A 27,656-nucleotide genomic window follows, 5' to 3' on the forward strand; every position below is an offset into this window, starting at 1 on the left:
CCAATAATTGGCCATCCTTGGCCTACACAAACTAAAATTTTATACTGTTCAACCTAAAATTATTTCTCTTCCTCTCCAGGACCCACCTTTCTCTGTTCAAATAAACCAAGACTTTGGGTCAAACAGTGTTTATTGAATGTAGAGTAACCCCAGCCCCATGGGGAAGAAAATTTCAAGGAGAACAAAGAATAATACAGATTAAATACCCACCCGTGCATTCACACTCTTTCGCACACACACGCACACACACACAAACACACAACACATCCATATCCAAGCTCCAACAGTGACAAACTCTTGCTTCCCCCAGCCTGAGTGACAGCTGTTAGGAGGTGGTTCAGAGGTGGGGCTCCAGGACGGGTTCTAATAGCAGCAGCCTTGTCCCTCTCTGCCCCCGGTCCTGCCCCAGGGAGCTGGGGTGCCTAGGAGGTAGGTGGCAACTCTTCCCCGCTCTGCCGCAGACGCTTCTTGGCTCTGATCTCATTCATGGCCTCTTCAATGGAACGTGTGTCCCTCTTGTTGGCCACAGGCACTGGGGGCAGAGGGGAAGGTGGGGAGGGCCTAGGAGCCCTGTGCCGTGAGCTCCCCACCCCTCCCCCGCCATCCTGTGCTCCTCTTCCTGCCCTCCCCAGCCCCCACCGTGGCCTCCTGTGATCCTCTCCCTGCCCTGCCCAGCCCCCACTGTGGCCTCACCACAGCCGTAAGTCTTGTTGGCCTGTAGCATGTGGGCTGCATCCTTGGCTGCCCCCTTGCCGATGAGGTGGCTATATTTGTCCTTGTAGTCGCTGGCGGGGCTCACCACCACAGGTCCCTGCTGGGCCGCCTCCTCCTCCTGCCGCTGGGCCAGCTCCTAGGGGTGCAGAGATGGGGCACCAGTGCTCAGGGGCCTGACCCCAACCCCTCCCAAGTGGGCTGCAGGGCTCCAGGGACTGCCAGGCATAACTCACCTTCAGCTTCCGTTTCTCCTCAGCCTTCTGGGGGTCCCACTCCTCTCCACGACGGTAGGAGTCCAGCTCTTCATCTGAGGGTGCAAACTCCTGGGGAAGAAAGGAATGATGGGGTGTAGGCTCCATATACACGTATTATCTCATTCCTCTCCCTCTGGGAGGTACAGGTTGAAAAGGAGAGAGGAGAGAGTGGGGAACTCAGGCCTCTCACCTTTTTGAAGATCATGACGTAGCGACACTCGTCGTCTTCCCCGAAGGAGAAGGATGTCAGGCCAGCCACTTCTACCACATCGTGTCTGGGAAGGGAGGGCAGAGGAGAAAGAGTATGTAGAGCCATGAGGGAGCCTAGCACCCTCCTCTCGCGGATTCCCACGCTGGCCCTTTCATGCCACCCTGGCCACCCGTTTCCTGCCTCCTCCAGTCCAGAGACACTCACAGTATGCTCCTCTCTATCTTGTTCATCGGCTGAAACTTTTTCTTGATCTGCCCACTGTCTTGGATGAAATCTGACACCTCTTTCTCCATCTTGGGGGAAAAGGGATGAAGACATGAGATGATGGCTCTGCCCCAATATCCCTCTCCCCACCTGGGCCAACAGGCCTTCCCCTCCCCACACCTTTCCCAGCCTCCGTGCCACTGGCTTCCAGGCTTCACCTCTCTCGAGACATTTTTAAAAAAGGAATCCTCAACCTTCCAATCCTAACTTATGGGAAGTCCTTCCTGAGGCTGCCTTTGGTCTCCAGTCGTTCTCACCCTTTTACGAAACTCCACTTTCTGTTGTTTCTCTTGCTCCTGCAGTTTCTTCAGGCGGGCAGCCTGCTCTGGGGGGAGAAATGGCAGCATGAGGCCAGGAGTGGAAGCACGGGTGGTGAGAGTTTGTAAAGCTTCCAAAGAGGTCTGGTGTCCACTGGGAGGTGTCAGCTGGGAAGGCAGGATTACTGGGCATTCACCAAGCATTTACTGATATTTCCTCTCTATCTGTGGCACTGTGCTAGGCCCTGGAGTACAAAGATGATTAAGGCATAGCTTTGCCCTTCAAGAGCCCACAGTTTAGTGGGAGTAACAAAGATGAGAATCATGCTTAACCCCATTTCCCAACCCTACTGGGGAAACCAATTAACAAACATTTATTTAATGACCACAACATACAAAGAACTATAAGGCATCTGGGGAGGTAAGGATAACAGGCTAAACCCTGGCCTCAAAGAGTTTATCATCTCAGTAGGAAAGGGGAAATTATTTAACTTCCTATATTTTGTAACACCCCCACTTCTCACTTCTACAGACAAGATGAAGCTGAAATGGCTAATCTGACCCTCTTCTCCTTTAGGAGTATAGGTGTCCCAGGTGACCTGCAAAGGAACTCCCCACCCTTGAGTCTTATTGCCCCCCTCTCCTCTCTTCTGCCATTTCAAATCCTTTCTATCTTTACAGTCCACTTCCTCCACAGGATGTGAACCTCTCCAGCTGCACTGAGCCACTTCCCATTTTCCTAATCACTCCATGCCTTTGCACATCTTGTTCCTTCTGCTTGAAATGCTTTTCCTCCTCTTGCAAACTATGAGAACTACCATGAGTCAGAGTTATTCACTGCTTCCTCTGGGGCCCAAGCACATTTGGTTCAGACACCCACTAGAGAGCATGTGCTGAGAACTAACATAACATAACTTTTTATTTGTCTCCCCTACCAAATTATGAGCTCCTAGAAGGCAGAGACCCTATTCATCTCCTATCCAGTTATTTTCTGTGGCCCCAGGGCCTGACAGTTTAGGAGCTCTCATCTCTCTGACCTCAAGGGCTCCGACCAACAGTGCATCCCATCTTGGCCATTAACTGTTCTCTAACTGGTTTGTGAATCTTCTCTCTGAATCTGAGGAGGTGTAATAAGATTGTGGTTAAGAACATAAGCTTCAAAGTCACATCTGGGTTTGAAACCCTGCCACTTTGTAACCGTTCAACCTCAGGCAAGTGACTACTAAACTCTGAACTTCAGCTTCCTAGTCTGTCAACTGCTGCTGGTGAACCCCACCTAGACAGTGATGGTGAACATTAAATAATTCCAATTCCCAGTACCCACTATGCTCTCTCCTTCCTCAGAGCTTTCAAATGCACATCTCTGCCTGTAACACTTTGCTCTCCCTCTCACTTACTGAATTACCTACTGTTCAGCTCTCAGCTCACTGCAGACTAGGTTAGGACCCCTAGGTAGTTGCTCTCATAACAATTATTTTTCTTTCAGAGGACTTATTGGTTATTAAACTTCTGTGTGATCATTTCATCAATGCTCCAGACTGTGGGCTCCTGAGGGTACCCCTCGCCCCTGGCAACCGTTCAGTAAATAATGCATGATATTTCAATATTAAGCAGCACTTGAGAACTTTGAAGGCATCCAGCCTGCCGGGACGCCGGTGCCCGTGACGGGGCTTGTCCCTGGTCAAGACCCGCAGGGTTGGGAGCTGGGGTCCTCACCGCGGCAGTCATTCTGCCAGAGTCACTCACGCGCCACGGCGCAAGCAGCCCGGGGGAGGCCGGCACTACCCGGCCGGCCGCGCCCTACGCTGGCAGCCCTGGCAGCCGAACTGCAGCCCGCCTGCGGGGAAGGTGCTCGGAGAACACAGGCGGGGAGACCAGGCCAATCGGACCCGGCTGGGGCATTCTCATCCCTTTAATCGACATCACGAGCCGGGCGGGCTGCTCGGGAATTTAAGGCTACAGATGAGAGAAGGGAAGCAGGGAGGCAGACGGGACAGGGTTAAGTCAAGTAGGAGGAGCATAAGGGCACCGACAGGACCCAGCAACCAACGGAGGTGCTGAGGGTAGGCTGGGCCAGAGACAGGTCGAACAAGACTTCATAGGTAGACCTTTACGTTGAGACGGCCAATAGAGGTGAAAGGATCGGCGTGTCCTGGACCCAATCGGAAGCGGGATGGAGCGCAGGGACATGAGCGCCGGGAGGCGGGCGGGGCCGAGCGGTCGGACACGCCCTCCTCCGATCCGCAGGCGGCCGGGGGGGGGGGGAGCCGAGGAACACCAAGGGATCGGGCGGGGTGGTGGTGAAGCAGCCCACCAATCAGAGCACGCGAGCAGCGGACGGGCGGGCCCGTCGCCGAATTGAAAACAAGGACTGCGGAACGCCAGGCTAGGGAAAGAGGCAGGGGGCTGGCGATAGGCTTCAGGGAGCCAATCATCGTCCGCTAAGGAGAGCGGGCGGGGCGGCAGCCCTTTTAGGGACTCTGGGGGTCTCGGAAAGGGCCTGTGAGGGGTCTCTCAAGGTTGAGGAGGCGGCGTCGTCCAAAGAGGGAAGAGTGCGGTCCTGAGAACCGGGCGAAGAAAGGCGGCTGTGAATTTGGGATCCTCACCTCGGGCCTTGCGCCGAGTCTCCTGGTCACCGAGGCTGGGTGGCTTCTCCATGGAGCTCAGGATGGAGCCCAGTAGGTCCGCCATCTTGGGAGTGACTGAGAAGGGGCGGTGCGTCTTAAAGGGAAGGGCGAAATGCCTTTAAGGCCGGAAACACGTCGGAGGCGGAAAACCGTGCGCCCACCCCGCCTGGGCCGCTGCTGACCGCGGTCCCGGCGCGCGCGGCGACCTCCCGCCGGCCGAGGCCCCGCCCCGCCCGCCCTCGCAGACAGAGGCTGGAGGCTGGCTGGTGCAACGATGTTTAATGGCAATTCGTAGAAACCAAGCCCATGCACAAGTAGAAAGTGCTCGTGGAGCCGGCAGGAGGCCCCCGCCGCGCCGGGGACCCACAAGCCCGGCCGTGCAGCCCTCCCCGCGGCGCCTTAAATAGATTCTTCACTATACTCTGTATGTTACATTATGTACAAGCCCCCTCCCCTCAGGAGACGGGGCGGGACTCCGCAGCGCGTTCCCATATACACCCCCCTTTGGGCCGGAGGTTGGTGGCCAGAGTCGGGGTGACGGGGGAAGACATGGCCAGGAAGGGAGGAAACAGACGCAAACATGCGGAGTCGGGTGGGGGCCCGGTCAGCCCTGAAACACGAGGGGCGCGCGCAGCGAAGGCAGAGGTGGGGCCGAGGCGGATACATTCAGAGACGCGTCGAACAAATAAATAAGGCAAGTCAGGAAGGGGCCGGTCCGGTGCAGGCAGGGAGGGAGCTATGGAGAAGAGGCAGGCAGGGCTCCGGAGGTCACAGCTGAAGATGCAGGTATGTGGGGCGTGGGTCTTCTGGAGCCAGGGACCGAAAGAGGGGGGGCACGACCCAGAGGGAAGAGGAGCGAGGTGGAGGAGCCGGGGGTGGGAGAGGGAGCTCAGCACTTCGGAGGGGGAAGAGGATGGAGACCTAGCAAGGGCTCCAACCAAAGTGAGGGGGAAAGCTGCCGACAGGGGGCTCCTCCTCCCCCAGAGAGCCCTCTCCCTGTTAAGACTGCAAGAAGCGGCCCCCAGGGTGGTGAGAAAGGCGGTGGAGAGGTCAGGTGGCCAGTCCGGGTTGGGGAAGCCCTTCCAACTCCTGATTCTGCTTCAATTCCCTCATCCTGCAGAGAGACAAAGAAGGAGTCAGAGAAGACTAGCAGATCAGGGAAGGTGAAGGTGGCAGGGCAAAACCCAGCGAGAGAAAAGATGGGTACCTGTGTCGGCAGCGCCGCAGGAATCTCATGATCTTCCGGGCTGCCTGGTCCTGCTTCTTGGTGAGAAAGGAGCCTCTGGTGGAAGAAAGAAGAGATGAGGAGACCTCACACAACACTCAGACATCCCCTGCCCTCAGCCCCTTAGGAACCCAGCAGGGAAGGACACGATGATGGGCTGGTGGTTGGGGGTCTGTGGGCATTGGGCAGGGTTGCAGTGAGTAGGCACAGAGGGCTGGAGGGCTGGGGCCATACTTGTTGCGGGCAGGCAGGCTGCCCGGGGGCCGGTGGGGAGGCCCGGGCCGGCGTCGGTAGGAGCGGTAGTGCTGCTGGATAAGCACGGCTGCTCGGCGGCTCTGCTGAAATCGCTTCTGTTCGTAGTAGCTTCGGAACTTGCTCTGGATCAGGATGGCCGCCTGGGTCATCTTCTTATAGAGTGCAAACTGCAGGGGTTGGGAGGAGGGACAGGAGCTGAAATGGAGCGACAGACCCAAACCCCTGAGGGTCACCCCCAAGTTCAGTTGATGCATGTCTCTTTGTTTAATCCACACGCTCATGGAAAGGCTGAATGATCACAGACAACCTCACACCCAGATCTCATGCCTGATACCTTAAGTGCAATCCAGGTCAGCTTGTGGAGAGAGAAGGGGAGTTAGGGCTCCGGCAGCATTCTGGGTGCTCTGGGCTGAAATGGGTGTGTGTGGTGTGGAGTGGTGGGTATGCTTTCCAGAGAGAAGGGTCTCACCTGCTTGTACTTCCGGTAACAGCGCTGGATCACAGCTGCTGCTACCTCCTGCTGCTCCTTCAGCCGCCGGCCCTAAGGGGAGGGAAGGAAGCCTCAGCACCTAACAGCCCACCTAACAGACATCTGACCTGTCCTTCCAACTTGCCTGGGGTCCCCTGACCCTTCACCCCATCCAAGGCCTGTCTGGATGACTGTTCTCCCTCCCAAAGTCCTAGGAGCCCACAATCTCCCGACTGAAGATTGTGTAATTCATCCCGAGACTCCCAACCCCCTGACCTTGTACTTTCGGAAGGCTGTCTGGATGACTCGGGCTGCCTCATACAGTTCCCGCTGCTCATGATCTGATAGTGTCAGCAGGGCAAAATCACTCTCCATCTTGCCACTAGCAGATGCAGAGAGAAACTCTGCCCAGGAAGGTGCTGGAGGGATAGCCAGGCGACCCCGCTCAAAGGGCAGTTCGCTGTAGGGGACAGGGAGAAGGGATGTCATGGGCTATGTGAAGTCCCTCTTCTCCCACCTAGGGACTGCTGTGAAGGCAGACCCCCAGCAACAGAGACTGGAGAGTGACCTCAGAGCTCATCAGCCAGTTCCAGTCCCTTTCTCAAAGGCCCTGGGACCTGAGCCACAATGGAGCTTTGGCTATGGGGAAGCCTCCTTCTTCCCTCCCATCTTCCTTTGAAGAATAATCTGGAGGCTCTGTCCTGAGCTGGTCACCTGGGAGGGGCTGAGCTGGGGAAATGGTCCACATTCTCCAGGTAGCTGGCCAACCAGGACATGGTCTCGCTGAGCCCCAGGGCCCCAGCCCGCTCCCTCATTGGGGCTCCAGCCTCAGGCAGCCCCACGAAGTCCTCTCGTTTAATCCGCTCTGGTGTGGCTTCGATGATCTGCTTGGCCAGTGAGATCATGTCCACCTGGATGAAGGAGAAGCTGGGTGAGCCATGAGATGCCTCAAATGCCAGAGGTTCCTGCCCTGCCAAAGCTGTAGCCTCAGTCCACTTCCTGTCTTGTTCCTCTTCTCACCACCAGACGATGAGGCCTCAGGGATTGCTGTCCCTGCTAAACCCATCTTTCTCAGCCACTGTTCCAGATTCATTCATTTATGCTTGTTGGGCTCCCACTTGGGAGTACAGCTCTCTATGTTGAGGGGTAGTAGAAAACAGGATAGAAAGAACATACTGCAAATGGGGATTCCGGAACTGAGCAAATGAAGGACTTACCCTTCCAGGCCGACTGCCCACTGTCCCACCTGGGCCTGCCCCATGCTAGCCAACCAGCACATCCTCCCCACAGACTTGGCTTTGCCCGCCACCACACCCCCCTTCAGCTCTCCAAGAACCAGCTCAATGCTTGCCAGCCACATGACACCCTGTTGAATGGCTCCAGCCTTGCCTTTGCTCCAGCCCTGAAGCCCACAGCACTTCCTGCTGACCACAGGTAACACAGCCGACCTTGCAGAGTTGTCAGGTTTTCTGTACTTTTAGTGCTACCCAATTAATCCATTAGCCTCTCTAAAGCAGATATGTCCCCAGGTTCTAGCAGAGAAGTATGCTGCTACACTTCCAGATTCATTCTCTCTCACTTACTCATTCATTCCACAAGACTTTCTTAGCTTTTACCATGTGTGAGCGTCCTCCACCGGGATCATTGCCAGATCCCTCCATCTTGCCAACCTCTCTGCTCCACACACCTCCCAACTTCCCTCAATCGCTCTGGTTCCCCAAGAACCTTGTCTCTTCATGGATTAACAGGTAACCCTAACAACCCAGCACTAATTGAAGGTATTCCCCAGGATTTTTAACCTCTGGTGCCTCATGATTTCTGAGTTGCAGGCTGTGACAGGAGCTAAGCAAAGGGTTACATCTTGCCTGTCCCAAAATGAGGGTACATGGCCTTTTCTTTCCAAACAGAAGCCAGACTCTGATTCTGTTCTCGTAATAGCTGGCGTCACCCCACCCCTGCACCCACTCTATTTCTAGCCCTCATAATTCCACCAACATAAGCAGTACCGAGATCACATCCACAGCTGGTAGGCTGTCAGCATCCTCGGGAGCAGCCTCACCATCTGGGGCTGGGGGAAGAGGAGGCGGTGAGGGTGGGGGCCCTTTGGGGGTGGTGGCTTCATAGTCCATGAGGAGTAGGGGGGCCTGTGGGACACCAGAGGAGAGCTGGCCTGAGACCATCTCGCCCATAGTAATCTCAGAGGCTGGCAGTGGAGCAGGGGGAGGACTCCCATCCGGGGCACTAGAATAGGCTGATGTGACGGAGAAAGTGCCATCTGACAGTTCCGAGGGCGAGGAGACACTGCTCAGACCTGTGAGGTGAGGGAAGAGGGTAAGGGCAGCAGGAGCCATCTACTATCCCTCTAGTTGCCTACCTGCCCCCATCCTTGCTCTCAATCTGTTGTTCTTGCTACTATTATCTCCCCATCCCCGCCTCTTCCTCTCATACTCTTTCTGTCTCCCATCCTTCAGCTTTCCCATGGCCTATCCTAACCACATCCCCTTCTTTGTTTTTTTTGTGCAGAAGATCAGCCCTGAGCTAACATCCAATGCCAATCCTCCTCTTTCTCGCTAAGGAAGATCGGCAACCCTGGGCTAACATCCGTGCTCATCTTCCTCCACTTTATATGGGACGCAGCCACAGCATGGCTTGACAAGCAGTGCGACGGTGCGCGCCCGGGATCCGGACCTGTGGAACCCTGGGCCGCCGAAGCGGAGCGCGCGCACTTAACCACTGCACCACCGGGCCAGCCCCTCACATCCCCTTCTTAAAAAGGTTAGGGGAAACCCTCACCAGTGTCTGGGCTGGAGGAGGGTGGCGACAGGGCAAGTGGGGGCTCAGCTGAAGCTTCTTGTCTCTGCAGTTCTTCGAGGCAGCGGGCAAGGCGCACATGACCCCGGGAGTGAGCCACGGACAGGGGTAGACGGCCCAGAGAGTCGGGAATGCTCAGTGCCTGTCTGTTCCAACGGAAAAGGAGCACAGCAGCTTCCAGGTGTCCCAGGGCACAAGCCCACATCTGAGGAGAGGGGCAGGGAGAGCAGGATGGAGGAGAAGGGGGGACGGAGGTGGAGGTGAGGCCTAAGGTCCTCCTGGCCAGGTCTTCAATCCCTAAGTCCCTAGCCCTCCCCAATCCTTCCCTGCATCCCTCAAAGCATCTTCCCTTTGAAGCCCTGTTCCCATTTCCCATTGCCACGTGCACTCAGGACTCCAGCCTCCTCACCAGAGGGGTGCAAGAGAAGTGATCAACGTTGAGTGGGTCAACCTCTTGCTCTAAGTCCAAGCTTCCGGTCTCTACACTCCTGGAGGGTTTGAGAAAGGGACGACAGAGCCCATCAGGGAAAAAGTGGGCAAAGTAGGATCATCAGAATTGAAGGGACTGGGAAGCAAGCTGTCTAGAAGCACTAAGATCAGTGGATGAAGCAGTCGAAGAGATTAATAAACGTAAGGAGCTAAAGAAGTCAGTGTCTAAGTCAGGAGGTATTAAAATTCCCCCAAATGCAAATCCTCTTCCAGCCCCTTTTCCATCCCACAGTGACCCCAGCTCCCTCTTGGCAGGGGTCCAGGTCCTCCAGTTCCTCCTCAGTCCCCTGGCACTTCTGTCCCAGTGGCTGCCCAGCCCCCTCCCTGCTGCCCCTGCTCACCGCCACTGGCTCAGGGTCTCGATGAGGCGGGCGTAGCCCTGGGCAGCAGCCAGGTGCAGAAGGCTCATGCCCCGGAAGGGGCTTCTGTGGGCCAGACGTTCAGGACCCCTCCAGGTGGAGCGTGGGATCATGCTCTCTACCAAGACCACCACCCGTGCCTCGAACCCGGGCCCCTGGCCTTCATCCTGCGGGACACACACCCTTATGCAGACACCTGAGCATCTGGTTCCCTGGCTTGGGATGGCCTTGGCCACCCCACACCTGTCCTCTCAGCTTCTAATTCTGCCCCCTCCCCACACTTCCCACTCCAGGTTCCCACCACCCAGCCCTCCAATGGCCCATCAGTTCTCCTAGTTTGATTTCCTGGGTGTCCCTCACTCCCACAGCCAACTTTCTCCAGCCTCTCTGGCAGCCAGACGTCACACACCCTTGCCCACGTTGTGCCTTCACATGTGGCTCAGATCAGTGCCATATCCACAGATGGCTTCTCCCCCTCAGAACCCAGAGTCCTCTCTCAGTCGTCTTCTTTCAGAGACTCGGGACCCACAGAGTGCTGAGCCCCAACTCTCCTGATCCCCTCCCCCACCCTCTCCTTCATCTCCATCCTTCTTCAGACCAGAAATAGTCTGAAGCCTGTCACGCCAAGAAGGTGCCCAGAATAGCCACTCGCCATGGGGCGGGGGTGGGAGCAGGGTGACGTCAGGGAGAAGGAAGGAGGCCTGGCAGAGGATGCTGGGGAGAGGAGAGTCATACACTAGAGCCGTTTTCTTTAGGAAGACCCTTGCCCTGTTCCCCATTGTAGACCCCGTTCCTCGTGGAAGTACCCGAATAGGAGGCGCATCAGGACCCTGGCAGGGTGCCTGTCCAGCTGCTGCAATCTCTGCCATCCGCTTCTCCATCTGCTCCAGTCGCTCCAGTATGGACATCCGGAACTGGTTGTCTGAGGGGAATGGGTATGGGGGGCTGAGTGGGCAGAGTCTAGGTGATGCCCTGATCACCAAAACCAGACCTGTCCCAGGATCTGGGAGGTGAAGATACAGACTCATACTCTTTTCTCCAAAACAATAGCCCCTTTACCCACCCACCTTCTAAATACAGCCCACCAGGACTTAGTCCTTAAACTAGGGCTCTTAATACCACCCATCGACCTAGGACCAGAATTCAGAACCAAGACCATGTCCTTCAAGACACAGAGACAGTAGGAACTCCCGAGCAGCATCCAGCCCGAGCTGCCCCAGATCACATACACACGTACTCCCCAGCCTTCTCCTAGGGGAACTGTTCCCTCAGTTCTCCTTGCCCCAGACACTACCTTTGTCCCCCATGCTGGGGCTGAAGGACTCCTGGGTCCCTCCTCTCTGTTAACCACTGCCCAAAAGAGCTCAGGGACTGTGATTTGAAAAGCACCATCCCTGCCTCCTGGCCCCCCGCAGCTGTCCACAAAGAGGATGTCAGGGAGGGAAGGTGACAGAGAGGGGAAAGCCATGTCCATTCCTCCTCCTCCTCCTCCCCCCACCCCATGCACAAATACACATGCACACACATACACCCCCCCCCCCAAGCTATATCTGTGCCCTCCTGAGATCACATAAGGACAAGGAGGGGAGGTGGGAGGGGCTCAGAGCCATGGGAAAACAGGCACAGAGAAACAGGTGGAGGTTGGGGATGTTCTGAGATGCCAGAACAGAAGGGGATGAAGGTATAGAGGTGATGGTGGGGAGGAGGGTGGAGAATGATGAGCAGAAACCCAGGTATAACAGAGAGGAGAGAGAGCAGAAGGGATAAAAAGGTGAAGGAGAGGAGAGAAAGGATAAAGGAGAGCTAGGGGACATACCAAACAAGCAATAAGAGAAGGGGGGCAGGTTAAGATGCTGGTCCAAGGAGAAATGGAAAGAGGACGGAGGGAGGGAGGAATCCTACAGGAGAGATGGTAAAACACAGATCAGACAGGGACAGCAAGGTGAGGAGCAGTCACAGAGCAGACAGAACAGGGCTGGGATCCCAAGGTAGATGGACTCAAGTCAGAGACCCAACACTCACACTTGGGCTTTGTGAGGGGGCAGCTCCGAGAGCGAGCAAACCAGGGAGAGAGGCAGGGATGGAGCAAGACAGAGGGAAACTCAACAGGGCCACAGCAGAACCAAGAGAAACCAAGAGGCAACAACAGAGACACCAAGAGGAGGAGACAGAGAAAAGCAAAGTCAGGAAAGAAGCAGGTGCAGAAACAAACAATTCTCAAAGCCACAGTAGGGATAACCAGTAAAGATTTAAATAAATACACACACACACACACACACGTATATGTGTATGTGTGTGCATCTCTGTGTGTTCGTATAAGCAAGTATATTAAAGGTGGTGAATATCACTGAGTAGTAATATTATAGGCAATTTTCATTTTCTACTTTGTGCTTCTTTGTAATTTCCAAATTTCCTATAATAAACACCTATCTTTATACTCAGAGGGAAAAACAATAAGAAAATTTAAATACATATGTAAGTATGTATATACACTCATGCATGTCCCACACGTATTGCTCTAGACCCTGTCCCTACGCCTGCCTCTTGGCCTTGCTCGCCTAGATCCCATCCTCTGGGATGGAGAGGACATGGCAAGAGCTGGGACAAAGATGGCTCCAAGATTTATGGGGAGGAGGAGGTGAGCGAAGTTTGCTGCTGCATTTAGAAAGACCAATGAAACAGGAGCTGAGAAAAGAAGGGTAAAATGGGTGCTAAGCAGTAGTCATTTGAGTCCTGAGGGGTCTAGGAGCATGTCATGCTCCAAGATTGTGGGGCCCGACAGTAGGGGTCAGAGGGCTAGGTACTCACCATCCAGTGACAACCAGTCAAGCTGAGTACTAGGCAGTGACAGGAATCGGCGGGCTCGATACTCAAAGAGCACAGAAGCAGAAAGGGGCCCCTCCCGCCCTGCCACCTGCAAAGACACCAGCCCTACCTCATGGGCTGGGGAGGGCAGGATTAGCGAGAAGGGCTCTCCTTCCCTGGCTCCTTCTCTGGTCCCTTGAGTCAGAGCCACAGATGATCATTTCATATCTATCTCCCCCACTCTCCTGCTGTGGGCCAAGAGGCCCTTGGCTTCAGTGGCCTTGGCACTAACTGAGAAGAGATTCCATTGATTTGGAAACTTAATATCTACTATGGGCCAGGGACCCCTTGGATTCTAGACCCTGTAGTCAAGGATGTTTGTTATTCAGCACCAAGGCCTGGAAGATGAGGGTCAAGAGATGCCTATACTTATAAACAATTTGATGGTGGTTAAATCCCTTGATCCCCCAAGATCAGAGTCCAGAGGTCATGACCCTGTTACTAAGATGAGGGAAAGGGGAATTAGCTGCTCACCAACAGTGTCTAGTGAGAGCTGTGTACCAGGGTCTCAATGTCTATAGCCTTGAGAATGACACCACCAGGCCCTGGTCCCAAGACTAGAGGCTGAGACTCTTCTTTCCACTCCCAGCTTCTCTGGTCTCATCCCTCTTCCCTCCATGCACCATTGAACAGGGCTGTTGAGATGAGAGGCGAACACACTCATAGACAGCAAAGCTGTCAACCTGGTGGTCTTTGGGGTCCCACAGTAACACTGACTGTCAAGTGCAGGGTAGGGGACAAAATTGGTGGCAAAAGGGCAGAGACGAGCCTTGGCAACGACATCTAGACCAATGTTGTCCAACAGAACTTTCCTCAATGATGGAAATGTTCTGTATCTGCACTGTCCAATAGGGTAGCACTAGCCACATTAATTAGAAAGGGTTAGTCAGAAGGACTATGGAAATAGGAAAGAAGCTGCACTCTACATAAAAATAGAGGTTGGGAATAACCACATGTGGCTATTGAGCACTCAAAATGTGGTTAGTGTGAATGAGGAACTGAATTTTAAGTTTTATTTATAATTTTATTTATTTATTTTTTCCCCCAAAGCCCCAGTAGATAGTTGTATGTCATAGCTGCACATCCTTCTAGTCGCTGTATGTGGGACCCGGCCTCAGCATGGCCAGAGAAGCAGTGTGTCAGTGCGCGCCCGGGATCCGAACCCCGGGCCGCCAGCAGCGGAGCACGCGCACTTAACCACTAAGCCACGGGGCCGGCCCTTAAGTTTTATTTAATTTTAATTAATTTCAATACGCATACGTGGCTAATGGCTACCATATTGGACAGCATAGGTCTAGAAGCCAATGTCCTTTAGTCCCAAGACTAGTTGGAGGAGACCAACATCTCTCCCTTCTCATTCTCCCAAGAGCTCCCTGGATTGGAGCCAGAGACTCTGACTCTAACTAGTCAGAGGGCCTGGACAGGCCTTAGAGTCTATAGACCTTGACCCTTTGGGTCAAATGCCTGACCCTACAGGATGGGAGGCCAAGGACCCAAGAAAGGAACAGACTTATCCAAGGTCACTAGTCAGCTAAGGAGCAGATTTCTTAGACCAGAACCTAGCTGGTCTGACAGCTAAGACCAGACCCATCTGCCTGCCAGACGAACAAGGGGTTCAGCCTCAGGACGAGATGAGGTCCTTGTGCTCTCAGGAACAACCCAACACATTTGTTCCCAGTGATTCCTGGAAGTCATCACTGCCCATATGTTAATCCCTTCCCCTACTGTTCCCAATCCCCGTACCGGGACAGTAGCAGCGTAAGACACCAGGCTGGACAAGTGAGGCTGGCACTGCGATGTGATCAAAGACACAGGAGTAATGCTCGGCGGCCTCTGTCCAAGGACCTGTGATGAGCACCTTGACCCCACCCTGCAGACAGAAGTTAAAGAGCCATGTGACTGGAGTTCTGTTGGATATTCATTCCTTCACTCATTCATTCACTAATGCAGACTTTGTCAGAGTACCTACTATACTGCAGGCCCTGTACTAGATTCTAGGGGTACAGGGATTGGACAGGACCCAGTGGGGTGAGGTCAGCTGGTCTGTCCCTCCTCCCCAACATTCCTGCCCTCTACCTGAATCTACCAGAAACAGGAAACTCACTGCCTCCCCCAAGGCTACCAACTCATTTGCAGATAGCTGTCATTAGGAGGAAATCCTTTTCTTAGGCCCCCACTGTACCCCCACTGTAGTTCCTCCTTTCCCTCTCTAGGACAGCACAAAGCGGAAATTCTCCACTGCTTAAGACAGTCTTCCAGCTTTCCAAAGTCTGCAATCACATCCCAGCCGTGTTTTCTCTTCTGCAGGCTGAGCTGCCCCAGTTCCCTTCCCCTGAAACAGTCACCAAGGGACAATGAAGTCCCCTGGGACACTTGGGGGACTCACACAACCACAGCTAACACGTGGAAGGGGGAGGGATGGAGAAAGGGTTAGTCAGAGGGACTATGGAAAGAGGAAAGAAGCTACACTCTGTAAAAACAGAGGTTGGGAAGAAAACTAAGCAGCCATGAAAACGAGGGAAACTAGGTCACAGATCACGGGGCAAGAGGGATGGAGGAGGGAGGAAAGAAGCCTGAGACTCACCTCTGGGTAGGACCACTCTGGGGAGAAGTCTGTGATGGTGCTAAGAGCAGGAGAGAGCTGGGGGGTTGGCGCAGGGATGCTTGGAGCTTCATCACTGATGAGTTCTCCCATAAGGTCTGGGAATGATGAAAGACTGAAGGGCTCCAGTTCGCTGGCCCCACCAGCTCCTCCAAACAAGGCCTCCCCTCTTCCTACCCTGCCCGATGGCTCCAAGGGGGCAGGTGAGGGTGGGGGTGAAGGAGGGGGTGAAGGTACAGGTGGGGTGGCCCCCTGGGCCTTGAGCTCCTCTCCACTGTCATCATCTTGAATGAAGAAGCAGTTTCCTCTTCTCCCACCTGCTCCCGAATGCTGAGGGGAACCCCGAGCAGCTGCCTGGGGCTCCAGGGCAGCAGCAGGCTCTAGAGCAGGACAGGGGGTATGGGCGGCCTCTGCCTCAGGGAAGTCTGGGCTTACCCCCTGGCCCCCTCCATATGTCTGGCCCCTCTGGGGGCTGTTGAGAAAACGATCAGGGTCAAAGGCAGGGCTGGGAGGAGCTGGTGGGGCAGAGGGCTCAGAGCCTACAACCACAGCCAAGCTCACAGAAGGCCTAGGATCAGCCTGGGGAGTCAAGTGCCTGGTAGGCGTCAAGCCTCCAGTACGCTGCTCCAGTCCCGTTAGCAGGAGGATAGCGGTGCCTCCTCTCGACGAACCCCCTCGAGAGGTGGGAGGGCTAGGTCTGATCTCTAGGGGTTCTGCAAAGCCTGATGAAGAGGAGGAAGAGGAGGAAGAAGACGACGGGGAGGTATGTGCCTTGGGGAGCTCTGGGGGAAGTGGGGCTATCAGTGAAGGGGGGTCAGGGGGATGGGGATGGGGGATTGAGGTCAGGGTTAAAGCTCGGGGCTCCACTTTGGGAGAGATGATGCGGTGTTTCGTGCTGCTGCATTTGTGGGTAAGGCTCCCGGAACCTGAAGTGGAAAGGGGTAGGGAGGAGAGAAGGGATAAGACACATCTTTCTCCAGCCTTCTCTTACTGGAAGCCTTCATGTATTTCCTGGGACTTCGCTATGTACCAGAGATGTAATACTGACCGTGGCCACTGGGAGGCAGCAGAAATGTTTCTCTTACCTCCCTTCTCCCTCCCCAAATTAAACAGGGCTAGAGGAGCATTGTAGGGGAGAATGAGGGCTTGGGGGAGTAGCTGAGAAAAATAGGTAAAGGCATAGAAAAAGGACAAAAGACCAGAACCAAGGGAGTACCAACTAGTGGTAGTGCTGGGGTGGCCAGGAGTTGCTAAGGGTAGAAGGCAAATAAAGTGCCTAGACTGCCAGGACTCAAGTAAAAGGAGCTGGGGCCAGTGTGCACCCAGACAGGAAGGCCTCTGCTCATCTGGCCCATCTTTCTGGGACATGCAAAAGACATGCAAATAAGCATGCAAATCAGCATGCAAATCTCAACAAGACAGATATCCCCGACTTGAGTAGAGCAGTGTGGCAAAGTGGGAAGAGAGCCCCAAGGTCAGGAGTCACTAACCAAGGCCCCCACTGCAGAGACAGGCATGGGTTCGGGGTGCGGGCTTGGTCGGGTGAGTGTCCAGGATCTGCTGCACCAGCTGCTCTACAGAGAACTCCTCTGTCCCGTTACCACAGCTCCACTTGACGCCATGAACTAGGGGAGAGTTGGGGGGAAGTGCTGTGGGACCCCCACAAAACAGTCCCCAGAGAACCTTGATGGCTCCTCCAAGCACCTGAGATGCTCCAAGACTTTTGCCCAGGTGAACAGAGGCCAGCAGCCTCAAGACTGCTCGGACACGTGGCTCACAGCTGTTCTGTAGTCCCTTCTGTGTATTGCAACACCTCAGAATGCACCCCCACAGGAAAGCCCCTCCTGGCTTGGAAGGAAATGGTCACCCCACATGCTTCTGTGTACAGAACCCTGGCCCCTTCTGGAGGCCGCTGTTTCCACTCTCCCCTTCGAGCACTGTCCTAGCCCTGCTGCCTTACACATGGGCTTCAGCTGTCCCAACAGCTCCTCCCGGGACCACTTCAGCCACTCTCGACGGTCGCTGCTGATGGAACAAAAGATGGGGCTGCAGCCCTTTCCACAATCCTCCAGGGCTGGGACGTTCAGGTAGTGCACAAGGACGATGTCAGGGTTCTGAGAGCACAGGGGTACACACACAGAGCACCATGGGGTCCTGAGGTCCAGGGGCTCAGCTTCCTACTCCTCACTTTCTGCCGGGCAACCCCATCCTCACCCCCAAATTCTGGCTCTCTCCATCCCCAACCCCCTCTCTCTTCTTCCCAGGCTCCTTTGCCCACTCAGAAGCTAGTCATCCTTCCATTTCATCCTTTCAGATCCCATCTCCCTCAAAGAGCCAGGAAGAGTCCAGCTCTCTGAGCTCTTCCATCCTTACCTGGAGCAGCCAGTAGCAGCGCCGATGGAATGTGGGGACGATGGAAGAGTGAACGTAGCAGCCATAGAGACACTGCCAGGAGACAGGCTGGGGTGGGGGGAGGGCTAGTCTGCTCCCCAACTCTTCCTCTGTTCAGTCCCTTTGCAGGAATCCCAATCTTTCCACCAGTTCCTCTTCAACCCTCACCCACCCCCACCTATTCCCCACATCTTTCATAATTTTATTTATTTATTTTCCCCCAAAGCCCCAGTAGATAGTTGTATGTCATAGCTGCACATCCTTCTAGTTGCTGTATGTGGGATGCGGCCTCAGCATGGCCGGAGAAGCGGTGTGCCGGCGCGCGCCCGGCATCCAAACCTGGGCCGCCAGCAGCAGAGCGCGCGCACCCAACCGCTAAGCCACGGGGCCGGCCCCGACCCCACACCTTTCAAATCCCAGCACCCCAAGACATAGGTGAGGAATAGAGAGAAGGGAACAGTGGAGCCAGGGGCTTACAGTGAGGAGCAGAATTGAGATACGGGACCATCTAGAAGTCAGAGGGCAGGGCAAGAATGTATCCAAGATGAGGAGCAATGATATGGGGAAGAGAAACCTGTCCCTAGAGGTTCAGTACTTGGACCCCTGAGGGAAATGCAAGAGACAAGAGGGGACTAGGCATTGATGTCCTCCAGGGGGAGGCATGGCCTAAGTCCTGGAGAGTTGGATCATGGAGGGAAACGGGAAGCAGAGAGTGGGCTAAGCAACCAGCTTGCTGATCCAAAGTGAGTGAGAAAGAAAGGGTGACTGGCAGGCAGATGATATCCAGCCCTAACAGGGCTGGAACCCAGCTAAGAGTGGAGGAGGGCAGGGACGGGCAGATGAGTGGGATGCCTCGCTTACCTCCATGCCCTGGACCTTCAGCTTCATGTGGTCCTCTCGGGTGGTCTTCCCATCTTTCCGCTTCTTCCAGAGGTAACCATCCTTCCGGTATTTCACCTTCTTGCGGTTGTAGAGGATAATGGAGCCATTCTGAGGCCTGAGGAGGGAAGGGTTGGCCTCGAGTTCTGTGGACAGAACCCAAGACCCTTGCCACTCCCCACTTTCACAAACTTTCTCACCTTGTCTTTGGAGCACAGGATAGCCACTCGTCGTGCTTCTCAAAGGTGATTAAGTACGACGCAATCTCCTGTAGGAGGGAAGGCACTCAGGTGGGCGTCCCCTTCATAGAGGCTCAGCCTAGCCTCTCGGTCATCCCTAGTCTCACTCTCTGCTGAGTTCTGGCAGCTAAGGGAGGATGCTACCAGGTATTAGGACCAGCAAGGCCCACTGACATCCTAGGAATCCCAGGTTCCATCTCAGACAAAAGTCTAACCTCTCCTTCCCTTCCTCCCAACTGGGGCCTTTATTTTGGGGCCAGGTCCAAGCTCTTCATCATCCATTCTTCATGCTGCATATTTTACTTATTTTTTATTTGTTTATTTATTTATTTATTGAGGAAGATTGGCCCTAAGCTAACATCTGTTGCCAATATTCCTCTTTTTCTTTTTTTCTCCCCAAAGCCCCAGTACATAGTTGTATATCCTAGTTGTAGGTCTTTCTAGCTCTTCTATGTGGGACGCCGCCTCAGCATGGCTTGATAAGGGGTGAGTAGGTCCGCGCCCAGGATCTGAACCAGTGAACCCTGGGCCACCGAAGCAGAGCATGTGAACTTAACCTCTTTACCACCGGGATGGCCCCAGTGCTGCATATTATTTTACTCTCTCCAAATCCCATTTTTGTGCCACTTCCTGACTCAAAAAACTTCAATGGTTTGACATTGTCAGGAATTCCAGATTCCTCAGCCTGACTCCAAGGTTCTCCCAGACCAGGGATCAAACCATCATTCCCACTATTTACCCATATTGCACCTACCATTCCTACCAGATCAGTCCATTAATTCTTCCCAGAACATGCCCTGTGCAGTCACCTCCTGAATGTTAGTGCCCTACAAGCCTGAGGTGCCATGTGCACATCTCTCCGCATCTGGAAATCCTAGCCATCCTAGTGACCAAATCCCTTCCCAGGTCTCCATGAAGCCCTGCTGACCACCCTGGCCCTTCCTGCATTTACAACAATAACCCCACATACATACCCTTTTACTGACGGTTCTCTTCTAATCAATAATCAAATCAATAATGACTGACTACCAAATACATACAAAGCACTGTGTGTGGGGAGCACAGAAGGTGTGTAACGCAAAGACCATGCCCTCCAGAAGGAGCCAGCATCAGTGGTGGTTAAAAGCAGGGGCTCTGGAGTTAGATAAACTACATGAGGTAAGTCAGTTTCCTCATCTATACCACAGGGATAATAACAGTGCCTGCTCTACAGTCATTACAGGACTGAATGAAATAACGTAGGTCAAGTGCTTAGCACAGTGCTCGGTTTGTAAGAAATACTTTGTAGGTGGTAGCTATTATTTTTACCTGGGGGGATATGACAAGAAGTGAGCGCCTAAGAGAGGCCGGTCTTTATACCTCTCCTATGATCCCCAAAGAGACTAGAAGAGCACTCTGCACTTAGGAGTGTCGACAGACACAGGAAGACCCCCAGTCACCCTCCTCCAGCCCACCAGGCCTTGCTAGGCCCTAATCCTCCAGGCTCCCTGGAAAACCTCATTTGTATTCCACCGTAGCCGCTCTGGAGGCAGCAGCGGACAGCGAGGAAGACACTCCAGCAGCTTCTTGGGGAGAAAGATCTTCAGGTGATGGCTGTTCTCTAGAGGGAATCAGAAGGGAGAGCTTAGGGTGCTGCTCCTGACATCCCTGCCATAGCCCAGGGGAAAAGAGCTGAATCTAGAGCACTGGGGGAAAGTGAAACGACGACAAGAGAGCAGGGACCCAAGAATTAGAGGGTCACCACAGCATGGGCAGAAAAAAAGGCTGCGCCCAAATGGGGAACCTGGATTGTGAACTCACCAGCAACCTCGGTGGTGTCCTTGGTATTCATGGTGAGGGCTCCAGGGGGCAAGGTCACCCCCGGCCTGAGGGGCCGGGGGGAGGGGGAGTCTGTGCTGGGAAGGGAGAGAACAAGGTCATGGCAGAAGCCCCCACACTTATGCGGGATGAGGAGGATGAGGTGGGAGAGGGGGTGCAGAACTGGGTCATGAGGTCTGGGAAAAATGAGGAAGTGAGAAGAAGGGGTTGGACTATGATGTGAGAGCCAGTGGCAGGGAATGGAGGAGAGGGAGAACCCAGACACGGTGCCAGAAATCAACATGAGTGGGGAAACACGACAGAACAGAGCAATCAGGAAGAGACTGGGGGGTGGGGGAGGGGAGAAGGCTCGCAGGGCTGGCGCTTCAGAGCCTTACAGTGTGGACTCAGGCGGAGGCCGGAGCTAGGAGGCTGGGGCTACAGTGGGGTTAGGTCCTGGGGCACCCGGTTCTTGGAAGATGGTTTGGCAAATGAGAGCCCGGGTGCTGAGGGGAGGGCAGATCTAAGTCCGGGTGGAGAACTAGGCCTTAGAAGACACACCCTGAGTTCCTTCTCTGTGTGATTTTTCCAAGGGGAAGGGCAGATCAGATAACTGATCCTAACCTACTCCCTCTTCTCCAGGTTGATCAGGGCCTGGTGGAATCTGGGCTAGACATCCAGGACCCAGCTTCCCATCCTCAGGACAACCCATCCTCCACCCTGAGGCTGACAGCCCTCTCCACTCCTTACCGTCCCCCCACCCCCACCCCAAACGTCTCTGCTTCCCCTGGCCTCCAGGCCTACCCTACCCCATCTACCACTCTGGCTCCAGCCTGAGCCCCCACCCTCCTGGGGAAACAGATGGAAGCTGGAGGAGGCTCCGGGCTCGGGCTCCGCCAGGTGTCCGGGGATGAAGAGGGGGAGGAGACCAGTCCGAGCTCCGCTGTGTGCAGTGAAGCCTGGGTTGGGGTAAGGACTCCGCCCAGGGCGCAGGTGCGCAGTCCAGGCTGGGCAGCCTGCCAGGGTGCGGAGCGGTGCCGGGGGCGGCCCCCCACGGCGGGGCGGTGGTCCCCGGAGAAGCTCCGAGGTGGGAGGGTCCCACCTCCCGCCCGCACGAAGGGATGTTCTGAGGAAGCTCTGGAGCGAAGTTCGCGGACCCGCGGCGGGCGCGGGGCAGAGCGGATGCCGGGGTGCGGGGATCCCCGAGACGGTCCCGGCACGGCAAGTCTGCCGTGGGGCCCTGCGCCGAGCGGCGCCCCCTGGCGCGGGGGAGGAGGACGGAAGCGGGGAGTGCGGGGAACTGGGAGGAGGGACGGTGGTCCCCGGCGCTGCGCGGCGCGCCACGTCCGGGCTGGTGGAGCTGCGCCCCCTGGCGCGGGGGCGGAGAGGCGGGCGAGAGGCCCTGGCTCTTACCTCCCGGGGTCCCGCGGGTGACGGCGGCAGCGGCCATTCTAGCCCACACCGACCCCCCCCAGCGCCGGCTGACAGCGGCGTCCGACGTCACTGCGCACGGGGCGGGGCCTCCCAATTAAGGGGATGAGGGTCTGAACGAGAACCTGGGGTCAGCGCACTTGGGGCTCTGGGTGGGGCGCTGGGCCAGGCGGCGGGACGGACTACAGGGAAGTCCCAGAAGGGGCAGCAGTGCTGCGGGACAGGATTCCCGGGTCCCCGAGGCGGAAGCTCGGCCGACTGACGTGACCTCCGGGCCGGGAGAGTGGGGCTCTGGCGGCCATCCAGTGCTGGCGAGGAACGGGGGACTGGGGGCAGGACTCCTTGAATTTTGAGGACCCATCCCAACGTCATTGTAGCTGGGTCCTCGAGAAGGTGAAAGTAGCCCTCTTTCCCCATGAGCCTCTCCATCACTGCCTCCCGCAAAGAAAAACAACTCGGCGCTCAACTTGCTTGCTTTTTAATAACATAACCGAGAGAAGAACACAGTGCCAGGGAGCCGGGCGGGGGTACAACAGGCCTTGGGGAGTTCCAGTTAGAGGGGTGGGTTGAGATTGGAGCCAAGGGGGCTGTTAGTGCCTAGTTCAGAGGACGAGAGAGGAAGCTGGGAGAGGCTAAGGAAAGGGAAATGCCTGGATGCCAGAAACGGGGAGATTCCAGTGATGAGAACTAGTCTTGGGCCCCTGAGGCAGCGCTAGCATCTTGGGCATGGACCGTTTCTCCTTACTCCTCAGACTGCAACTCCATTCCCCAGAGGTTGTAAAGGGGGCTCCTACTGGCTGTGACAATGCTGTAGGAGGCCAGAGAGCTCAGCTGCCTGGAGAGACAAGACCCCTCCTGGCCCAGGGGACTCCAGGGGGACCAAAGCAGCTGTAAAGAAGAGAGAAATTCAAAAATGAATGAAAGAATGGAAAAATAGGTCTCTCCAGATTTCCTAGTCCCCAAACCCAGATAGCCCCAAGTCTCTCGCTCTCGCCTACTTTATTTTTGTTCCTCTCAAATCCAGCTCTCCAACCTGGCTCTTGGCTTCCTCTGTCTCTCTGTGCAAGACCAGGCATCCACATCACCTTCTACCACCCCACCAAGTTCTCTTCCAACCATACCTGGGCCCTGCCAGGAGTGAGAAAGTGGTCCTCCTCCCATGGATAGGCTGCTCTCTCTTCTTCCAGATCAGGGTATTTGGTGGTGCTGGTGAATCCACAGCCCTCTTCATCAGGCACCAGGGGCTCAGATGCAGCCTCAGAGCTGCCCCACTGGGCCTTCTTCAGTCTGTGGAGACTTTAGTCTTAGGAAAGAGGTGCCTGGAGGCCAGGCTTCCTGTCTTTCCATTCTTCACCTTTCTGCTCTGAAATACTTCCTGCTGGGACCCCGGGGTGTTGTCATTTGACCTCCAACTCTCCACTCCCAACTTGCTGCTCCCCTCAGACTGAAGTATTTCCAGTCCAGGGACTCAGAGGTGACCTCTAGCTCCCCATTCTCCTCCAGTTCTATGGCATGCTTTCCTGTCTTCAATGATCCAGTTTCCACTCCTTCCAGTTCATATGGCTTGTCCTCCGTCCCTCAGTTCCCTCCCCCTTTCCATATTATGGAAATTCTGCTTCAAGTGCATCAAGTCCATGGCTCATTCCCAAACAACCTCCAATTCCTTCAAAGCTCTCAACTCCTTCCTTAGTTCAAACCATCCTGCCCCCAAACCCTGCTTGGTTTCCAGAGCCCAGATGTTTCTCCTTACTCATTGATGATTCTCTGTCTCCTCCTTAGATCCTCCAGGTGATAAGTGACAGCCCTTACCCGGGCTGGGATGCCCCCAGGTCCCCGCTGTGTTCCCACCAAATGAGGCCTCCTTCTCTTTCTTCTGCAAAGTATCTCAGGGGGTGGGAGCCCCTCAGGGGGGTACAGGCCAGGCTGGGAGCAACCTGTGGCTCTCTGTGCCAGAGAATGGGGAAAAGGAGCTAGAGGGCAGAACTGGGTCTTTCAGGGAAGCTTGGACTGAAATACGGAGTCAGGGGTCTTGGGAAGCCCAGATCACAAAAACATAGCCATGATCTGGAAAATATGATAAGTGATTCATAGAAAGGAGGGCCTAGTCAGTGCACTAGTTGGGGAACACCAGAGGGAAGGGGTAATAAGGAGATGAGGACAGATTGGCAGTAGGTGCAATTTTAACCAAGAAGTGTTGAAAGGCAGAAAGTCTGTCATACCAGCAGGGGTGGGATGTACTGTTCCTCCATCCAGGTGGGGCTGTGAAGCACAAAAAGTGGGCTAAGTGCAGACGGGACACCCTCATCCATATTGTTTCTCTAACAACCTCTCCCAACCACCTATCTGTCTGGCACTAGGAATTACAACATCCATCAGCCAGTGGGGCAATTCCCCAGACTAGGGCTAATTGCTAGGTCTCATGGTATTTTAAAATTGTGCAGCCTTACCTTCCCACCTCCAGTTAGTCCCCATTTTCTCCTTTTCTACCCACCTGGGCCTTTGACTAAGGTTTTCCCAAAAGATATCTCCATAACACTGGGGTGTCAGTCTGAGGTTCTGGGAAGGCAAGCTGGTGGGTGGAGATCGGCTGACTACCCTGGAACACCTGAGGTGAGGACAAGGTAGGCTCAGGTCTGGCTCTTCCCTTATAGCATCTACTCGCCCCAGGGATTCAGGGGTCCTGTCTTTCCAAGGGACCATATAGCTGCCCAGGCTCCCGCAGGCCGTGTCCTCCCTTCTCCATTTTAGCTGAGGAAGGTGGTGAGGCCTCTGATTTGAAAGGAGATTGGAGCTGTGGTAAGGGTGGAGACTGGCAATTCTTTGAGCTCAGATATCAATGAATCTCAAGCTTCTATACCCCATAACCAAAGAACATCATATTTAGCAAGCAGGGCTGTTAAAGAGGAAGGCCCCAACTACTCAGGTGATGTGACAGACATGGTTCCTTTCAGTCGACAAGAATCCAGGAGAGGGCCAGCCCGGTGGTGTAGTGGTTAAGTTGGTGCGCTCCGCTTCAGTGGCCCAGGGTTCGCAGGTTTGGATCCCAGGTGCAGACCTACCCACCACTTATCAAGCCATGCTGTGGCAGGCATCCCACATATAAAAAAGTGGAGGGGGATGGGCACTGATGTTAGCCCAGGGCCAATCATCTTCAGCAAAAAGAGGAGAATTGGCAACAGATGTTAGCTCAGGGCTAGTCTTCCTCACAAAAAAAAAAAAAAAAAGAATCCAGGAGAGCAGAATCTCTGTTCATCCCTGCTTTGTCTCCCCTATCTCAGAAGGACTAATATTGCTGTAGGTAGGGAGGAGTGTGCAGAGCTGTTTGAAAACAGTGCTCATCACTTCCAAAGCCCCCAGATTGAATGATGACTGCCCTCCTGATCTCTAGGAGAGTGTCTCAGGGCTTAGGCCTGGGCCCTTTATCTTCTCCATCTCCATGTCTCCTTAGGTGATCTCACCCAGGCCCATGACTTTAAATGCCACCAATGTGCTGATGACTCCCAAATCTATATTTCCAGCCCTGGCTCCTCCCCTGGACTCAAGACTTGCAGGTTCAACTGCCCACTCAATATCTCCTCCCTAGCCTTCCCTACCTCACTGAAAGTCACCCAAAATCCCAGTTGCTACAGCCAAACATCTGGTATGCCTCACTTTCCCTCACCTCCCATATCCAGTCTATCAGCAAGTCCTGTCAGTTCTACATGTAAAATATACCCAAATTTAACCACTCTTCACCATTTCCATTCCCACCACCATATCTCAGCTCATCTTCCCCTGCCTGGACTATTGCAATGGCTTCCTCCTCCTCTCTCTGCTTCTATCCTAATCCTCCAACAATCTATTCAGCACAGAGCAGTGTGAGTAATCTTTTAAAAATGATCACGTGAAATGGTTTGAGATTTACTTCAAAATAGTCTGAGTAGTAGGGGGCTCAATGGAGGTATAGATGAAAAGATTATCCATATAATGATAATTATTGAAGCTAACTGAGGAGGGTACACAGGGTTCATGACTACTATTTTCTCTACTTCTGTATTTGTTTGAAATTTTCCATAATAAAAAAGTTGAAGAAAAAAAAGTCTGCTTATGTTATTCCCTTGCTTAAAAACTTCCACTGATTTCTACTGTCCTTAGCAAAAAATCCAAACTCTTTTCAATGGCCTGTAAGGTCCTATATGATCTGGTTTCTACCTAACTCTCTGAGTTTACTTTCCACTTTTTCTTTGGTCACTAAGTTTCGGTTACACTGGCCTGCTTCCTAGTCCTAGAAGATACCAAGCTTGTTTCTTCCTTGGGACTTTTTTACATACTATTCCTTCTTCTCTCCTCTGGTTCTCAATCAGACTGGCTCCTCATTTTTCAGATCTCAATTCAAACTCACCTCCCCAGAATAGTTTTCCACAATCATCATATCTAAACTTATGTCTCCAAGACATTCTATTTTCCATTATATTATACTCCTGTTTTATTTTTTTCATGGCACTTATCACTGGTTGAAATTATATGTGTTTAGACATTCTGTTTCCTCCTTTTAGAATGTAAGCTCTATGAGCAGGACCCCTATCACTCTAATTGCTGAATCTCCGGCGTCTAACACAGTGCCTAGAACACTGTAGTGTTCAAAAACTATTTGTTGAATAAATTAATGAATCATTGATCCCCTGAGACCAGGCTTCGAGCTTCCTGTTCCTTATTTCCTATTCCTCTTAGGGAAGGACCCAGGCATGCAATCTTCCCTTCATCCCATCTCCATCCTCCCCATGGGGTGGGAGGACTCACTTGGCAAAAGGGATGAGGTTGTCTCCATCTTCTTGTACCTGAATGACTGGGCTGGGCTGGGTGGCTGGACTGAGTCTCCTCATTGGTGCTGGCAGGATAACGGAAAATGAATCATTCACTCATGTAATAGCTGTAGGGATGAGACAAGCAGCAGATCTAGAGACTGGAAAAAGGACGTATGGGTCCTGAAAAAGGAAAGAGAGCTTTAAAGGTATTCCTAGTGATGGACATTTCTATTAGCTGAACATACAGGTTGAAGACGGTGAGCACAGGAAACTTGGGTGTGGTAAAAAATAAAGGAAAAAATAAATTTTCTGAAGCCAAATGTATAGAGTAAGTGAAATTTACAGATGACAGTTAAGTGGCTTAACTGGCAACATGGGAAGATGAAAGGGAAAAGGATGACAGGCGGAGACTAGATGGGGCAGAGGCATTTGGGGGTAGTTAGTATAGAATTGGCAGTTGGGGGCAGTTAGAGAAGTGGCAGAATTGAGGGTTAGTAAATAAATCGGGTCTGAGCGGTTAGTGAAAGTTAAGTGTGGACCGAGTGGTCAATTGGTGACAGGGACGGAGGGGGCAGTTGGGAATGTCTGTAGGCAAAGACGGTGAGCAAGAGGTCAGTTGCCCAGAGCCAGAATTAGAGACAGCCAAAGACGACCTGAGAGCCAGTTGGGGTGGGCAGAAAAGGCAGAAAAGAATGCCAGATAAGTTAGGCGAGTGCTGTAGGCGGCATAAAGA

General features: G+C 54.0%; 3 protein-coding genes and 1 long non-coding RNA gene across 14 annotated transcripts; 1 reads left to right on the forward strand and 3 right to left on the reverse strand.

Moving 5' to 3' along the window:
• Window positions 1-112: 112 nt before the first annotated feature.
• On the reverse strand, window positions 113-4,391 carry SPAG7 (sperm associated antigen 7). Its single transcript, XM_004433218.3, has 7 exons — window positions 4,307-4,391; window positions 1,701-1,768; window positions 1,384-1,472; window positions 1,159-1,243; window positions 948-1,037; window positions 694-850; window positions 113-532 (listed from the first exon to the last, which is right to left on the reverse strand). Exons 1-7 carry the CDS (start codon window positions 4,389-4,391, stop codon window positions 423-425), a joined length of 684 nt encoding a protein of 227 aa, XP_004433275.1. The 3' UTR covers window positions 113-422.
• Window positions 4,241-9,278, forward strand: LOC147914913 (uncharacterized). 2 transcript variants are annotated; one of them, XR_015554647.1, is made up of 4 exons: window positions 4,241-4,378; window positions 5,448-7,710; window positions 8,800-9,051; window positions 9,140-9,278. It is a non-coding gene; the product is annotated as an uncharacterized LOC147914913 (long non-coding RNA). The 2 variants fall into 2 exon arrangements; XR_015554646.1 differs by lacking the exon at window positions 4,241-4,378 and adding an exon at window positions 4,515-5,113.
• CAMTA2 (calmodulin binding transcription activator 2) lies at window positions 5,238-22,201 on the reverse strand. Of its 10 annotated transcripts, none has more exons than XM_087440572.1 (22): window positions 22,122-22,201; window positions 20,712-20,806; window positions 20,408-20,511; window positions 18,873-18,940; window positions 18,655-18,790; window positions 17,776-17,862; window positions 17,363-17,516; window positions 16,893-17,027; window positions 15,385-16,328; window positions 14,544-14,670; window positions 12,744-12,878; window positions 10,742-10,857; window positions 9,918-10,102; window positions 9,497-9,575; window positions 9,070-9,292; window positions 8,283-8,587; window positions 6,991-7,187; window positions 6,553-6,736; window positions 6,277-6,348; window positions 5,787-5,974; window positions 5,535-5,609; window positions 5,238-5,441 (listed from the first exon to the last, which is right to left on the reverse strand). In XM_087440572.1, exons 2-22 carry the CDS (start codon window positions 20,740-20,742, stop codon window positions 5,378-5,380), a joined length of 3,609 nt encoding a protein of 1,202 aa, XP_087296698.1. In that variant the 5' UTR covers window positions 20,743-20,806; window positions 22,122-22,201; the 3' UTR covers window positions 5,238-5,377. The 10 variants fall into 10 exon arrangements, with proteins under 10 accessions (XP_087296698.1, XP_087296699.1, XP_087296700.1 ...); XM_087440573.1 differs by lacking the exon at window positions 22,122-22,201 and adding an exon at window positions 21,107-21,958; XM_087440574.1 differs by lacking the exon at window positions 20,712-20,806 and having other exon boundaries at window positions 17,776-17,847; window positions 22,122-22,191.
• A 381-nt stretch (window positions 22,202-22,582) lies between these two features.
• Window positions 22,583-27,006, reverse strand: INCA1 (inhibitor of CDK, cyclin A1 interacting protein 1). The gene is made up of 6 exons (XM_014789639.2): window positions 26,919-27,006; window positions 24,631-24,744; window positions 24,359-24,398; window positions 23,890-24,083; window positions 23,261-23,426; window positions 22,583-23,027 (listed from the first exon to the last, which is right to left on the reverse strand). Exons 1-6 carry the CDS (start codon window positions 26,999-27,001, stop codon window positions 22,881-22,883), a joined length of 744 nt encoding a protein of 247 aa, XP_014645125.1. The 5' UTR covers window positions 27,002-27,006; the 3' UTR covers window positions 22,583-22,880.
• Between the last annotated feature and the right edge of the window lie 650 nt (window positions 27,007-27,656).

The sequence above is a fragment of the Ceratotherium simum genome, chromosome 16 (assembly GCF_057802395.1).
Source record: "Ceratotherium simum simum isolate JZ-2026a chromosome 16, ASM5780239v1, whole genome shotgun sequence".
NCBI lineage: Eukaryota > Metazoa > Chordata > Mammalia > Perissodactyla > Rhinocerotidae > Ceratotherium > Ceratotherium simum.

What these genes read in the sequence shown, in the direction of transcription:
- SPAG7 (XM_004433218.3), bottom strand. Translation starts at nt 4,391, where the DNA reads ATGGCGGACCTACTGGGCTCCATCCTGAGCTCCATGGAGAAGCCACCC. An exon ending in AAGATAGAGAGGAGCATACT is followed by an intron (nt 1,244 to 1,383) that starts GTGAGTGTCTCT and finishes CTCCCTTCCCAG; the next exon opens with ACACGATGTGGTAGAAGTGG. An exon ending in CAACAAGACTTACGGCTGTG is followed by an intron (nt 533 to 693) that starts GTGAGGCCACAG and finishes CTCTGCCCCCAG; the next exon opens with TGCCTGTGGCCAACAAGAGG.
- CAMTA2 (XM_087440568.1), bottom strand. Translation starts at nt 21,012, where the DNA reads ATGTTGATTTCTGGCACCGTGTCTGGGTTCTCCCTCTCCTCCATTCCC. An exon ending in TCTCTGCAGTGGGGGCCTTG is followed by an intron (nt 16,329 to 16,892) that starts GTTAGTGACTCC and finishes TTTCCACTTCAG; the next exon opens with GTTCCGGGAGCCTTACCCAC. An exon ending in TGACTGGTTGTCACTGGATG is followed by an intron (nt 10,858 to 12,743) that starts GTGAGTACCTAG and finishes CATTCCCCTCAG; the next exon opens with ACAACCAGTTCCGGATGTCC.
- INCA1 (XM_014789639.2), bottom strand. Translation starts at nt 27,001, where the DNA reads ATGAGGAGACTCAGTCCAGCCACCCAGCCCAGCCCAGTCATTCAGGTA. An exon ending in AACCTTAGTCAAAGGCCCAG is followed by an intron (nt 24,399 to 24,630) that starts GTGGGTAGAAAA and finishes TGTGCTTCACAG; the next exon opens with CCCCACCTGGATGGAGGAAC. An exon ending in AGTACATCCCACCCCTGCTG is followed by an intron (nt 24,084 to 24,358) that starts GTATGACAGACT and finishes TCTCTGGCACAG; the next exon opens with AGAGCCACAGGTTGCTCCCA.